This window comes from Macrobrachium nipponense, chromosome 7 (genome assembly GCF_015104395.2).
Source record: "Macrobrachium nipponense isolate FS-2020 chromosome 7, ASM1510439v2, whole genome shotgun sequence".
Taxonomy (NCBI): Eukaryota; Metazoa; Arthropoda; class Malacostraca; order Decapoda; family Palaemonidae; genus Macrobrachium; species Macrobrachium nipponense.
Genome location: NC_061109.1, coordinates 91661716 through 91679176, shown reverse-complemented (window position 1 = coordinate 91679176; position 17461 = coordinate 91661716). Strand labels below are relative to the sequence as shown.

The 17461-nt window shown below is 36.7% G+C and overlaps 1 protein-coding gene across 1 annotated transcript in view; it reads left to right on the top strand.

Annotated features, from left to right (window-relative positions):
* Positions 1–17461, top strand: part of LOC135217441 (trypsin-1-like) — a 37623-nt gene that overhangs the window by 6503 nt on the left and 13659 nt on the right. The window contains exon 2 of the mRNA XM_064253311.1: positions 5111–5237. Within this exon, the coding sequence (XP_064109381.1) occupies positions 5111–5237 (127 nt within the window). The remainder of the gene's footprint in view (positions 1–5110; positions 5238–17461) is intronic.

Sequence of the window (17461 nt, the reverse complement as noted above, 5' to 3'; positions counted from 1 at the left end):
AAACAAGAACAAATATACAAAATGCAGCTTTACTATTATGTAACTCATTAGCACATGCAATTTAAAATATACGAACCAGTCAAGTTTTTGTCATTATTGCTATTACATTTGTGCAAATCTCGTAAAGAAAGTCATGACTTGGGGTGTCTTTTATTATCCCTGATATTAAAAAATCAATAATTATCCATTTTTACCTTTTGGGTATACATTAGGTAGAAATGAAAATTCCGCAGGATGATTTATTTCTATGTTATCTAAAAAAAAACGTACTCTATCGTAAATCGCCAGTAATGATAAATTCGCGTTCTCGACGAACTTTGAAAGGTCAAGGTGAAACTCGGCTTCCAACAACTGAAACTACAAAGATAGAACAGAATTCAGTTGGTGACCGACATCTGATCACAAAAGCTACGCGTGACCACAGGAAATTTTTTTTATTGTCCATTGCCTAGACATTTTGACAAAATTTTTGATAAAATTTGCAATTAGCATTATATATATACATGAATACCGCAACTGGTGTAAATTTTGGTTGGTTTTAGATTTAGTTTAGCCTACATTCTGCAACAAGAAAAAGGCTTTTGAAGAGAATATAACCAGTAAAAATGTTATTTAATCCTCTTGATTCACAAGATGTAATTGAAATTACTACCAGACCATGACTCACTACGATGCAACAATCAGACGCTTTTACAATACGCGATATGTAATGCTTCATTCAGTAGCATGCAAGTACACTCACTTCCATTACTGTGATACAGCTCATCATCCGGCCCTCTGATCCTGAACAAATCATAGTCAGGAGCAATGATCCTGGAAATGTTCAAGTGTGAACGACAAAAACGAAGCGTATTTAAATCTTGGGGAACCAGCTCTTGAAAACTCAGTTCCTATTCATAAGCAAGTCCTGAGCTCTTCGAAGTTTAACCGCAATGTTTCCTTTGAGTGACATGTTTACTTCCAAATACTGTCAATGATTAAACTTCACTTTACGCGGAGACAGACAACGCAGTTGTCCATTATCATTCGATCTCACCCAGAAGTAGTAAGTCACTGCCTTCCTCAAAGCAGACCGCAAACCAGTAGTCAACCTGCCATGCGACTCAGTCTTGATACTGCAAACTCTTGGTTCATTAAGGGCGAAACATTCAGCCACACACAATACGAACTGAAGGGGGGACCGATAACACGCTTGAAAGCCGCTTTGCTTTAAAACTCAGCTATGTTGGTTGGTAGAATGCGTCGATCACCTTTGAAAAGTATTTTGACACGAATATTCTCAGATCGTTCTTGAAATACCCGTAACAGAGGAACGAAATAAAAACACTAGGGTGTTGGGGAGGGGGGGGGGGGTGCCGGCACGACTAAGCTTATGACAAATTTTTCATTCATGATCTAAAAATAATGACAAAGGCTGCTAACTAACTAACACACAGGTAACCATGCAGATAACTATTCAGGAACCTGCCGGTAAGAAATACAGACTGGCGCCCACTTCCTCGGAACCGAAGCCACTGGTGATACACGATCTGTGTCACAATATCACGTGACACAAAAGTTCTAATTGAGAAAGTGCTTCATTCGTTTGTTCCAGCTTAAAATATAATACTACTAATATAATATTGATATTTAAACTAAATCGATCATTTTCATTGCCATCTTCTCTAACTTCCTGTGTTCTATCACCACCTCTTGGCGCAAACTTTATATTCTTATTTTGTGTCCGTTAAGATTTCTTCACATCTTGCATATGGATCTAAGGCTTTGTAGTAACGAGGCTATCCAAAAGCGCGGAGAATTCGACAAGTTAGGAGGGCATTGTGGCTATTACGATTACATACATATCTGGTAAAAAGTTACTTTTTACCAGATACGCATGTAATTGCAGTAGCGCACCTTCGGGTGGGCTTGTCACTACAATATATATATATATATATATATTATATATATATATATATATATATATATGTATGTATGTATGTAGTATGTATGATATATATATATATATATATATAATATATATATATATATATATATATATATATATGTATATATATATATTATATATAATAATATATAGTGTGTGTGTGTGTGTGTGTACGAGAGACAGAGACAGAGAGACCATAACAATCTCGACCTTGTCCTTGATAGCATTAGTTTTAACTTCCGGCTCATGATCTTAAAAACAAAGATTACATTGAAAAAGCGTAGGCATTGAACGCCCTTAGGGAGCGTCAAGATCCCACTTTCCACTTAAGGAAACTGAGTAAATTACCGAGGCGTAATAGTCTTGCGCTCGTTTAGTGACGGTATTATCTCCACCGTCTAAATGAAGACTGACTTTCACCTCTGATACTGATCAGTATCCTTGACTGTAAGCGCTTTTCCATCCAATTACCTTCTCCCTTGCGATGAACTTAATGACTTTCGTGACTGGTGATCAGTCCCCCAGTGATTGGATAGAAACAGTTCTATCAGCAGTTTCGACGGACATCTCAGAGAGAGAAAAAAAGGCGTGGACTCGTATTGCAAAAGAAGCATATGTCTTGAAAATGATAAGTTGTATTGACAATGAAACCTATGATGAGGGAACAAATAGCCTTCAGACGTAACTGTTGCCTCTCTCATTTTTCATGTCTGTTGCTGCTCTTCGTGGGTTACTGATACCTCACTTATTATTGTTATCAATATAAGCAGTGTAGTAGCAGCAGAATGTTGTTATAATATAATATGAAAATGAGTTCTATCATTCTTCTAAAAAATAATTTGATGCTCACTGTAGAGAGTTTAAAAGGCGTCATAGTTGTCAAATTTCTGAGTCCAAATAGTATGTAGCTGTTAGTGGTAGACGTCATACCCTGTGTGCTTTCATTCGTTCATTGACTTTTTTTTTTTTTTTTTTTTTTTTTTTTTTTTTTTTTTTTTTGTTTTTTTTTTGTTTTGTGGTGATTGATGCTGTTCTAAAAATAATCATATTACCAAATATGGAACCCTATTTGAACAAAAATTTGGATTTCGAGCAGAATCCATACAAAACTAAATGACATGTTACCTTGCCTCAACTAAATTATAGTTATCTTCATTCCTAGGATGTCTAGCGAAACCTCCCGTGTCCCCCCCCCCCCCCCCCCCCGCCCCCCCCCCCCCCCAAAACCAAAATCTTCTCTCCCTCTCTTTCTGTGTGTGTGTGTGTGTGTGTGTGTGTGTCAGCATGTGTGTTCAAGCGTAAGTAAGATATTATCGTGAATGAACCCATTTACTTTTCGAATTATCCACATTATGTCGCTGGATCATGGACCGGTCGAAAGAAGAAATTTGGCTTTGTGCTGCGTTCGTGAGAAAATGACTTTCCAGATTAAGATAGATCATTGTGAGAAAGTTCTTAAAGGAAATCAAAAGGAAGGCAGAGAGCTCCAACATTCTATGGGCCGACGGTAGGAAGGAACAATCAGGCCGGCGGTGTCTGGAACACAAAACAACTATGTAGTGTTTTCGGCGCCGGTCCCCTTGTCTGGCAGATTCATTCCCACATACTATGAAACATTATGACGAGATGAAGTAAGGCAATGCAAAAATACGGAGTATTTTGATTCCCAGTCGAAGTGAGGAACAAAGTTACCGAATGTTTTATATTATATGCAAATAAGTAAATACGCAGTACTTTGAAAAGGCATATAATTTTTTTTTTCATTTAACAGAAAATTTAGCTCTTGTATCGTTTAAATTTATGGAAACTATGAGTGGAATAAGTAGAATCTGATAAGCAAAAACAAAAAATGAATAAATAAATAAATAAAGCGTACAGCTGTAAAGGATGGTGAACAGTTTCACAAAAACACGAATTCCTACATCACCCGTGACCCATTGACATGGATTAAGACTCGTTCAACAATCTTTTCCTCACAATTTGCAATTACTGACCACACGCCTCGGCACTTGCTGAATACAGATGGTTGGTTTTACATCCGCTTCGGAAATACTGTTCGAGGTGTCATCCTGGGTTAAAAGAGTCGTCTTCTGACGAACAAAAAATCATTGTGACCACAGGTAACCACGGCTTGCCTCTAAGATATTTAAAGAATACGGCAGTTTTTGCACACACACACACACACACAGAGAGAGAGAGAGAGAGAGAGAGAGAGAGAGAGAGAGAGAGAGAGAGAGAGAGACGTAATAAGCCTAATTTAGTTAGTTCTCTAGCCGAGGCGATAAGGCCGGTTTTTAGCAACATTGGGGTGACAGGAAAGCGATTTATCAAATTGAAAGTTGTAAAGCAATAAGAGATAATTGAAAATTAGTTTAAGACTTTATTTTGAACTGGTAACTTTAGCTTCCCCATCAATTGATGATGATGATAATTATTATTTTTATTATTATTCATTATTATTACTATTATCATTATTATTATTATTATTATTTTATTATATTATTATTATTATTAATGAACATCACAAAGTTATAAAATTTGGAGAGCGGTGTCATTTTTACTGACCCGTTCAACACTGATTATTTCCTGTTCGATCTCTCTCTCTCTCTCTCTCTCTCTCTCTCTCTCTCTCTCTCTCTCTCTCTCCTCCCTCTCTCATACAACAGAAGCGCAATACCATGCTTAATATGCAGCTTGTGAGTCATGTATAAATTGAAGGCTATATACAATGAATGAGAGAGGTTCATTTATATGCATAAAAGCTTCCGTATTGACAAAGCGACTTGTGATCTGATTAGGAACGGGACTGACGATTAGATAAAGCGTCACTGACATGGTTCAGGAATGTAGTTACATTCGTTACAGAACGGAAAACTGACGCCTTTATCTGTTTATCTTTGCTTTATCTGATTGGCTCTGACGGAGGTGGAAAAGTCCACACGACGAAAGTATTCGAAGACCTTATTGCTACTAGATATTTTCACAAAGCCAGAATCGTATTTAACTGATCAACGTCATAGTAAAGAAAATCATCCATCATCAGATCATCATAACCAGTGTTATTCTTATACTATTTGCGAATATCGTCAAAAAATCAGCACAGTGAGAACGATCATCAGAATGTTAAACTGGACGCAGCAAAAACTTCAGACTGGTTTGACGTTTCATCTTGTGTCTTTACAGCTGCTGTGAAGGGAGCCCCCAAGGATGAGGAGGAAGAACAGCAACAGCTGGAAACGGAGACAAAAGATCCTGAAGGTCGAGCCATTCTCATACCGCCATCTCTAGAGCTCCTGACACGTCAAGAGGGGTGAGTAATGGAAATTCAGTATCATAATCTTACACACACACACACACACACACACACGCTCGCGTCCAACACATACACGACCACTCCTCTAGCTATAAGAAATCGAATTTGGCCTTGCCATGTAGTACCGGAATCAATCTGCCACTTAAATCAACCTGTATCGTGCATCATCAGAGTACCAGAAAAAAAAAAAAAAAAAAAAAAAAAAAGCTTCATTATATCATTCCACCGCTGGTTTTTCGGTGTCGTTAGCGTGAAACCAACTGGAACCAGCGCTGAGTGGTTGATGTTTGTTGTCGAAAATATCTTTGTATGAAGCAAATACGCGGAAATGACAAAATACTCTAGTGAAAAGTATTCAATCATTCTCATTTGAACGAGAAACTTAGCGGCGAGGTAACGACGATAAGCATATGGATAATAGATACAGCAAAATTAGTGATAAAAGAGAAGAGCCATGTTTTAGAAGAGGAATGAGCCCTAGATGATCATCGGGTAGATCCGTTCGGAGTCCACAGGAACCTTGACTGTCATCCACACAAGGTCGTGGAGAAAGTTTTGTTATGTGGTTAAGAAGGGAGGGGGTATGTATATGGCAAGGGTCCCTTTGCGGCCTCTCATATCTCGTTTTTTCTCATTTCAACAGCCGAAGTGGCTTATATTCCCGCCCTACTACCCCCAAACCCCACCCGGATCAACCGCAACATGTTCAGCCCCAAAAGGAAGGAGCGATCGAAAGTCTCCTTCTTGTATCGTGGGATAATACAACAATCCCACACAGGGGGATGTGTGCCAAATGTAGGGCATGCCCTGATCTACTGGTTTAGATTAAGCTCGCCTTATCCCAGCATGGACCCATTCTCATGGGTGCATGTCCACGTGGCAGGTGTGATATGATGTGAAATGAACTATGAAGCTTGGTATGGGGACCCCCGGAGGCTCCCAAACCAACAGAGGCGAAGACCCGATACTTTCTGTCGAAATTTGAGACTTCCTGCTGAGGAAAGATAAGATTAAAATCTTTTTCATTCGCGGCTCTCGGTTTGAAACATCGTTTCTAGGTGTAGAAAGTTTAGGCTCATCTTTCGCTTCGTTAGTCGCGCTTATGATCTCGCCTCGACTCTTCCAATTGGTTCCTCAACGAAATACATATTTACTATAGTAGGTTCACATCAACTGTGCATCCGAGGTCTAGGCCAGTCGATAAGCCAATCACATGGCTGTCTTTCAGGAGAGGTGGAACATACATCCTGCCTATGTGAACTCTCTCGAGAGACTGAGAGTTTCCAACCCTGTGACTGGCTTAACAGCCAATCAGGAGCGTCGTAAGGGACTGGCCTAGAGGTCAAATGCACGGTTGATGTGAATCTACTATACAGACACCCACGTTTATATAGTAACACGATATTTATTCCATTTATTTATATCCATAACCACGTTGCAAAATGTTTCCCATAATCTCAAAAACATATCCACTGGCAAAAATAATTTTATATGTATTTGCCGTATGGAAAATAGTGATTTGTAAATATACCAATCTAAACGAGCGATCAAGCCAAAGAGTAAAAGAAATCAACGAGATGACGAAGACTTATCTTACTAAACCCCAGTTTCCAGGTTACATTAAATTATGAAAGACATTATGAAAATATCAGAAATGCACACACCCAAACATACATATACACACACATTTTGAATATATTTGGCTTCACTCAACTGTCTTCCATGTTTGGGGAAAATACCTTTTTTTTTGACGAATGGTTAATTCCCTGACAATATGGCTATGCACACACATAATATATATATATATATATATATATATATATATATATATATATATATATATATATATATATATATTTATATATATATATATATATATATATATAGATAGATTAAAGATACGCGAAAGTCCTTGGCACTCTGTCGCTTCATTTTGAAGTTTCCCAGTCGTTTCAGGTAACAAACAGGATTCCGTGCTTACTTTTGTGATTATATATATATATATATATATATATATTATATATATATATATATATACAATCATATTATTATATATATATATATATATATATATAATAATATATTATAATATATATATAAAGAAATCACAAAAGTAAGCCCGTGATTCTGTTTAATACCTGAAGCCGCTGAGAGACTTCTAAATGAAACGACAGAGTACCAAGTACTTTCGTGTATTTCTAACACATTTAGGATATACTTATTCATATATAATATATAATATATATATATATATATATATATAATATATATATATATATATATAATATGTGTGTATGTGTATTGTCAGAGAATTTACCGACCATCTAAAATAAAATCGAGAAAAACTAATTTTCCGCAAACATGGATGACAGTTGGCGAAACCAAACATATTCAAAATGTTCTGCCGACAGCATCTTCACGGGAAGATATGAACAGTTCGAGAAGGAATAATAAACGACTTATTTACCTTCTGCATCAACCGGGGAAAAACTAATAGACCCGTTAGAACAACCAAAGCCGAGCGGAGGACATTGCCTCTGCTCACTTAAACAAAGATTGTGTTTGTCTTTCTTTTTCTTTACTCTTTTGAGCCGCCATTAGCTTTCTCGTGTACCAATAGACGGTCCGTTTACAATTCGGCGACTTGCTTATGGGTGGAAAATCTTTAGAATTCCGAGGCACTGATTTTTTCCATTTGCTCTATTGTGTGTGTGTGTCTGTTGTATTTTCGTTCTAGACACTGTTACATATTCTGTTCTACTGGCATTAGATAGTGAGAGGAAAGGCATTTACCTACCTGGATTTTAACCATTAAGGGTAAGGTTGTAGATCAGTGGCGAAAGAATTCTGAACATCTGAGCGAAGTAAAGTTTTCTACTTCCATTTGTAAAAATGATAAAAAAAATATATGTTAAAACACAACTATAAAACCATAAACTCTCTCTCTCTGTCGTACACACACATACACATACACATACACATACCCACAACACATACATACACATACACATACACACATATATATATATATATATATATATATATATATATATATATATATATATATATATATATAACAGGTGCGTGTGTTGTAAGCAATCAACTAATGGGAACATTTTTCGTTAGACAAGATCAACGTCGATGACCTTCGTTGTTGGGACGCCAGCCTGACACGAAACCATTCAAATTTTCGTTACGAGGAACCTAAAATGCATAAATATTAAGAAACGAAATACAAAGAAAAGATCAGGAACGCTGTTTGTCATAGTGACTACAACGTTACCCGCTGAAGTGCCTAGAATATTGGCACAGGTGATCCGCCTGACAAATCACCCAGCGTTCCTTACTGGGGTCGCCCCCCCCCCCCCTCTCTCTCTCTCTCTCTCTCTCTCTTTTCTCACTTCTGACTTACTGCTTTTCTTCTTTTCCTCTGTTAGAAAGAGATTTCCTGTTCTTTCTTTTCCTTTATTTTATCTATCTTTCATCGTAATTTCTCAGTTCCCAAACTACTTTTTCCGGTTTTCCTTCTTCGTTGAAGTTCTCCTGGTTCATTTATTTTCTCGTTATGAAGAGGTGAACTAAGTGGGTGTTTTTGGACTGCTACAAAGAACTCTCAGCAGCCCTCTCTCTCTCCTCTCAACCGTAGGGCAAACTGCATAATGCTAAAGAGAAAAGAAAACGCTGAGTCAAGTGCTGAAAACACGAGCGTTGAGAGAGAGAACCTTAATGCGTTGCGGTGACAAGAGAAACAAGCTTTGGGGAAACTGACACGAAGGAGGAGACACTATACATCTATTTCCAGAGAGAAGGGCTATACTACAGCCTCGGGCCAGTCATCCTGTCAGCAAACCAGATGGCAGAAGAAATCTCATAGTAAACAACTGCGAGAAATATTGCTTCAGTGGCGTCTCTGAGGTTACACTGCTTTCTAACTCCCGTATAGTTTTTCGAAAAGTATTTGAACAGGGCGATAAGATCTCTCCTGACCAATTTGATAATTCGTGGAATTTTTTTACTTGCTTTTTCATTACAATTCCACTTTTCAAATAAAATTAGAATGAAAACTTTAAAAAATAATAGTAGATTTTTTTTCTTAATCTGAAATGGATATAAAAACATTTACTTGTAACTTTCACATATATGCCTGGAATTTAATTAGATGATTTATGACTTGTTTATATCCTTCGTTACACTCTCGAGGGTTACGAACTCCAAAATAGTTAGAACTGACAGATGCATCGTGTACACCCGGGGAGAGAGAGAGAGAGAGAGAGAGAGAGAGAAAATAGGCTAATGATATGCAAAATATTATCGCAGTTGTATTCCACCGAAGGATTTAAAGTTCGGGGCGTCTCCGGTCATTATTTTTCCTTTGTTGTATGTTGAGAAATTGTTCATGGTATTGAGTCAATACCATGAACAATTTTTCAACAGATATATTTCCTCATACAACATTTTCACTTATCAGTGGCTCTCTCTCTCTCTCTCTCCTCTCTCTCTCTCTCTCGCTCTCTCTCTCGTCTATCCTTCGCTTATCTCTTCTGTCTCTCCTCATCCTCTCTTCTTCTCTCTCTCTCTCTCTCTCTCATTTACATTGACAACACTACTGTAAATTGTGTTTATTTTTCACGCAGCGAACTACAATTTACACTGGAGAACAATGAATGAGCATATTCGGGTGCAATAGAGTCCAGCGTATAAAAAGTATTCGCTCACAAGCAAAAATGTCACATAAGGAATCTGGCGGGATGGTCTTTCCTTTTCGTATCCGTCCTCGTACTACGACCGTACCCTCAAAGAAATCCCCCCCCCCCCCCCCACCCCCGAATCTGCAATAAAACTCGCGCTGAACCAAACTTTTCAAACTTCGGAACTCTTGCGAATTCGTACATTTTTTTTTTTCGTACATCAAGTTGGTTTTCGGGTTTCTTTCATAGGTATTAATACCATCAGGAGAGATTAGAAACCACCTCAAGACACCGTGACCTGAATCTGAACTCGGGGCATGTGTCACGAGGATGGTTTTCTGGCGGGGAGCGAATGACGTGTCCTTTCAGTAGGCCTCTGTGCGGCAGTGTCAATAATACTTTATATATATATATATATATATATATATATATATATATATATATATATATATATATATAATAAATATTATCTAGTATATTTATATATATATCACCATATGCACACAACATATATGTATAATATATAATATATTATAATATTATATATATATATATATGTATATGTATATATAACTATATATATATATACATAGAGAGAGAGAGAGAGAGAGAGAGATATTATGGTTTGCTTATATTATTTTAGGGCGTTCCTGAAGCTGGCCATAGCCCTGATACTACACGTCTTTGGGCGTTTATCGTACCTTACCAATCGCTAAATGCCATTAAAGGAAGTTCATTATAATAATATATATGATGAAAATTATTATCAGCACTTCGTTTCCTTTTTCGAGAAGCGTTGTATAAGCTTGTCAAAAGTGAGAGAGAGAGAGAGAGAGAGAGAGAGAGAGAGAGAGAGAGAGAGAGAGAATCTTATAACTAGCCCTGTATCTTGGAGATTTTGACCAGTTACTCAGTACTACCTCAAACAATTTCCAGGCGTTTGTTTGGACTCATTAACTCCATGATAGGCGTTAACGTCTCTCTCTCTCTCTCTCTCTCTCTCTCTCTCTCTCTCTCTCTCTCTCTGGATCTGCTCCCCATGCATTCATTCCATCCGCTATTTGGGTCGCGATGGACCGTCATTTTAATTAGCTTTCCTTAGCCCCAAAAAGTAGCAAGTCATTGCTAGAGCTCTCTCAACTCCGTTCTAACGTTCACTTGAAATCACATCCGTACATTTCTCTCTCTCTCTCTCTCTCTCTCTCTCTCTCTCTCTCTCTCTCTCCAGCATAGAACGTAGGATAATAACAATCCATTAAGACTCTGCTTCTGAAATGTAGAGTTGCCGAGTGATTGAAATCTCCCATTTATTTGTGAGTTGCCGTTTAATCATGGATTCCACAGAGGATTATTTCGGTTTTTATGAAGGTGTCACAGAATGTGGATGTGTACTTTTTCTGATAACTAAATGATTAAACTTGTCTTTCGTTCAAATGAAAGTTAGGATTTTAAAAATCTTTCTCTTTGCTCTTTTTTCTTCAGTTAATGGATACCAAATATTTGCTTTCATTCTTAAGCCCTTTGGCAACTCAGCCTGGTTTCACGCGAAAAAATACTTAAACCACATTTGCTTTCTCATCTCTCTCTCTCTCTCTCTCTCTCTCTCTCTCTCTCTCTCTCTCTCTCTCTCTCTCTCTCTCTCTCTCTTCATTAGAAGAATGAGCTTTCACAATTACAATTTGTTCGGAATTTTTAAGAAAGCTTCAACACCCGAGGAAAATATCCCTTAGGAAAAAAAGTTATGTAGGTCGTGTACAAACAAAATGTATTTGCAACACTAAGGTTCTTTTAAGAATTCAGGCTCGCTGCTCGCTCTCTCTCTCTCTCTCTCTCTCTCTTCTCTCTCTCTCTCTCTCTCTCTCTTTGCCATCGCCGAGGCTGCTACGATGCAATAGTGTCGGGAGTCTTACTGACAGCTATAACCATTCTTAAAGGGTCCTACTTCGAGTTGTTATCTACGTGTTACCTATTCCGAGGTGCTAGATGGTGGCATGTTTAATACTGGCCTCTAGGGGATCAAAGTATTATATACACCCATTTCTATATTGTATGGTTGACAGATTATTATAATAATAATGAACGACATTTTCCTGAGGACGTCTACTTTACATTTACCATACGGTAGCTATTAGTACTAGCACCTCGGAGTAGGTGACGCGTAGACAACAATCCAAAGGTTATGGTTACAGGTTCTTTGGGCTTTTATATAAATCTAAAATCAAACTAAAACAGGATTTAAAAAATCACTACCCTTTGCTTCAACTCAACAAAACTAAACAAACAAGCAAGTACGAAGAATAAAATTAAACAAACAACGGGAGGAAATTGGGCAATAGACGGATCGGGCTAATTATAGTGAACGCGGCGCTTACCAAACAAGTACTGCAATAGTCAAGACTGCCTCGCGTCTGTTAATAAACAAATAAGCAAACGCGTTTGTCCAACAGTAAATTTTCTTCCCTAAACCAATGGTGGTTTTCCATGCTTCCTGACCTTAAAACCTTGTAACCGCGAGGTGCACCTACAATAGTGTTCGATGAATGGAAAAGGGCTGCCAGTCTCCTCCCATCTTTAAAAGGGTACACACTCTTTGTTGCTGATACTGCAACACGGTTTCCATGACGTCCAATACTGCTATTTTGAGATTATGCTCTCTCCATATGAATCTCCACTCAGTTTGAAAAAGCTGGCAATTATGATCAGTGCTGACTAGTTCCTTACGAAGGCACCCTCGCGTGAGAGGCTTATTTCTAATAGATTTCATAGACAAAAAAATTCCTGTGGAAAGAAAAACAGGCATGTGAAGGTAAAGTGTTTTTCACCAACTTAATAGTACCATCTGTAAACGATTTAAACAAAAAAACAAAATAACAGAAATTTGTGGCTATACTTATGGCTCCCTCAAACCATAGACTTTTACGAACACTTTATGTGACTTTCATTTTCTATAAAACAGTTGCTCATATTTATGACTCATTTTGAGGTGTTGGTAATTTTCGATGCTGAATATCCGAATATAAAGGTAATATGATAACTTAAACAATAGAAAAAATAACAGAATACAAACGATTTGATGCTATTTTGTTTTCATATAAGTTCTCAGTCATCAGAAGTTAATTAAATATTAGGAAGGTGTCAGTAATAGCTCAAGATATATATATATATATATATATATATATATATATATATATATATATATATATATAGTATATATATATATATATATATATATATATATATAATATATATATAATATATATATATCGTATATATTGTCTATATATGGTATATGTATATAATATATATATATATATATATATATATATATATATATATATATATGTATATATGTGTATGATATGTGTATATATATATATTTTATAGATAGTGATATAATATATATATATATATATATATATATATATATACCTAATATAATATATAACATATATATATATATAATTAACATATATATATACTATATATATATATATATATATATATATATATATATATATAATATGAGACGTTCTATATTCAATCGCCCAAAAAAATTTAAAAATAAGAACTATCCGCAATGGATAATCGAGTAAGTTCTCAGAGTTCGCAACTATTGATGATCAGCACAGGAATTTGAAATGAGAAACATCGATTGTACAAATTACAACATTCAGCAAGGCTAAAAGATATTTTTGAACCATAATGACAGGAAGTGCTATTATCTGATTAATACGATGAGTAAAACAAAACGAAGGAAAAGCATACAAAGTGGTTTTTTTTTTTAACCACGCCAGCTTTTCCAGATATCCTAATGTCTATAATCGACGATGTTTTTGGAGACGAGGCTCGCTGGAGAGGGAGACGAATAATGGCTCGGGACTGGGCTGAGCAAACATTTATCTTCGTACTAATTTAACACTATCTGTTTGTATAAGTTACTGCTAATTTCTCGTTGCTTGTTTTTAAAATGACAAAACGTGTAGTGTAGTTTATTCTTGGGGGCTGAAGTCTACTTGCCATTTCTCTACTTCTCCACGGCCATAGTTCAGTATGTCAAGAATAGATAAGGCTAAGATTTGAAGGAGCTGGAACAGCTGCCCTAGTCAAGATAGACTGCATGATATGGCTTATATCACTCTGCGACCGGTGCATTTTCTATCAATTTACTACAAAGGGTGAGCCCTTTCTGCCGTTCGCATGTTTTGCCAAAACATGATGATCAAATAATCTACTAAAACAGTTTAGGTAGATTATTTGATCATCAAATATACAGCGTCAGGAAAACAACACATCAGGGGAAGATGTTAGTAAAAAGAAAATACTTCCGAGTAATGCGACCAAAATAGATTGCAATTGGATTCATACACTTTGCCTCTCTCTGAACACTCATAAGCGCTTACAATACAACGTCCATAATCGCTACTGATTACAACTTTTGGATTTCCTCCGACTGGCATCAGCCATACCATGACACTGAAGCGCAAATGAAATTCTGGAAAAACGGCGTCGCCAGCAGCAAAAAACTTGGCAAGTGTAGTGAAAGCCGAAATAGGGTTTGTTCGTCTCGTGACCTGTGATAATCAGGTGTGTTATGAAATTTCTCCTGAAGTCCTAAACCTGTTTGCGGTCGAGGAAACTCTGCTGTCCCCCCGTAACTATTGTACGATAAAACGTGCATGATTACTGAAAAGTTTTGGCTGATTGTGTATTAATTTATTTGCCATAACTAAAGAACCACAATTTCTTTCAGTACGTTTCGATTTTCACTAGCAATCACTAAATCACTAACATACAACTCATCGTTCTTAGAATGCCGTAGTTGGTTTTTGGGACGATTGCCTGAATATATGTGATGGTATAAATGTTTTTTTTGTATTATCCTCTTTATTAATGTTTTATAAAAATGTGCATCATTTATCTCTCTCTCTCTCTCTCTCTCTTACGAATTGTATGCAGGCATATTCATGCAAATCAATATATAATAGGGCCTAGTATATGTATATAACATATATGCATATATATGTGTGCGTGTGTTTACAAGAACGTTATAATGAAGTATATATATTATACACACACACACACACACACACATATATATATATATATATATATATATATATATATATTATATATATATGTATATGATATATATTATATATATATATATATATATATATATATATATATATATATATAATATATATACATATATATGTGTATATGTGTGTGGTCACCTACACGATTGCTCAAATGTATACGCGCAGAGAGTATACAGGTGCGCCTCTGGGTGTAAGTGAAGAAAAAAATGATGACTCCTTAATGGTGACAATGTTTTTGTACTTCTAGGACGCTGTCAAATTTCTCTCTACTAAAAAAACTACCATTAAGTCCGGTTTCTGCTCTAAGTACCATCAACCATTCAATTACGTGCGCGCAGCAATTAAATAATTATCACTCGACAGAGAACAATAATGGCTCATGGTTTAACCTGCTAATTCTGGGGGGCCATAATTAAAGCCGGTAAGGCGAAAGGTTCCCGGAACGGCTCAAATTTTCAATCAATTTCTGTGAACTGAAGAAAAAATTATGCTTAGTGCAGACCGTTATGTTATGACCACAAAAACTGGCAAAAGATTATATTGAATCGCCTTATGTAATTTCATCTTATTTCTCTCTCTTTTATTTCGAGTGATATCCTGTTCTGCATTTTGAGGCACATCATTCGTTCTTACTCTTGGCTTTTCAATATCTATGCAACGTGGGACTTGATTTTATCTCATGTTTTTAAGAATTCTTTCGATTTATGCAATATTTTCTAGTGTTAGGAAATTCATTAGTCTCTCAAAGGAAATATAAGTCTTTGTTACGGGTTTCACCTGATGGTGCTTGTCTTTACAACCACCAGGGGAATCAGGGAAGGCGCAACGATTCCTGTTTAGCCGAGAGAATTTCACCGCGTAGTAGAGTTAACTAATAGCGCTTTTCTATAACCTCATCCCAGATAAATATGAATAATTTTGTGCGAACGCAGACTGCACCGGAAAGTATTTAACCGGTTTCTTCTACTATAGGAACTTCTGTAAAGATCAGATGCGAGATTTAGTGGTTTCCTGTATTCGCAAAGAGTAGAAATAACCAAATTCGTCTGGATTGAGTTTAAAGTATATCGAAACAGCTGACAAAATGTAAATTGTTTGAATAATTTAAATTACCAGTGCGAACAGTTCTGAGCAAAAAATAAAAAGAGCGCTTGCACAGACTAAGGCCCCGTCCACACGGTCGAGCTTTGGTCGACGAACTTTGTCCGATGTGACGTCAGAAGCGGAGAAACAGCGAGAAAAGTCAGAACTTTGCTATCGAGGTTCTTCACGCCTTGATGCCAGATGGCGTCATCCGTAGAATTGTTGTTTACGTCTCCAACTTCTGGATGTATCCATATGCAAAATTCACTGTCGTTCTTAGTATTGACTACTAAAATTAACAATGAACAACTGCAAATGATAAATTCCTAATGAATTTTACTTAAGTGTTAATTACGGTAATTTAAGGAAACTTTACCTACAATTAGTTCTCTCTCTCTCTCTCTCTCGCTTTTTAAACTTATCTCAAAAATTCCTAAAATGAGCTAGACCGTAGACGTAAGTGGAAAAAAATTTGTATAGAAGCTGATTCAGGGGTTTTATAAACGGTTTACTCTCTCTCTCTCTCTCTCTCTCTCTCTGTATAACTGTTTTTATTGAAAGGATGATTCCTATAACATTTCTAAGACCTCAAACCTCACTGGCAAACTACCGTGATTCCTAATTAATATTTCACGTGGCTGTGAAAGTTCCGAATCCTGCCATTAACTGCCCAACTTCTTACTTAACGGCATTGCTCTATATGGGGTCTCTGATTATTTCATTTTACATTTCCTCTCGTTCTTGGAGACCTTGATTTTCTAACCCTTGCATTTTGAACAAAATGACTCTTCTGAAGCCTAATCTCTGATCCACTTCTTTTCTTCGTTAAAATAATTACGTTTTATGAAGGGCTCATTTAAATGATAAGTCAAAATAGCAGTGAGCTTCCTAACTACCCTTCGCGCATATACCCCTGTGGGTAAGCCAGGTCTGGGGTACTCGTACCCCATGTTGGAAACGTAGTCAGTTGACTGTATAGGAATTGAAATATAGTGTTTAGGCCAAAGGCCAAGCACTGGTATCTGCGAGGTTATTCAGCCCTGGGAAGGAAATTGAGAGTAAAAGGCTTTACGGGTGTAACAGGAGGAAAACATCGCAGTTGCTCAATGAAATAATTATTAGAAGAGGGTGGAGAACAAGTTGGAAGAAAGATAATAAGAATGGCTGAGAAACGGAAGGGTAACCCCTTATGAAGAACCTCTCTGCCAAAGGAAAAGGTCTTAAAGAGCAAATTAAGAAAACAGAAGTCTGCATGATGTCGAGACAAAACATGATATATTGTCACACATCGAAATTTATTCAGTGTACTAGACCCAAATGGCAACCAACCTTGTTGTTTGAGGAAGGCTAA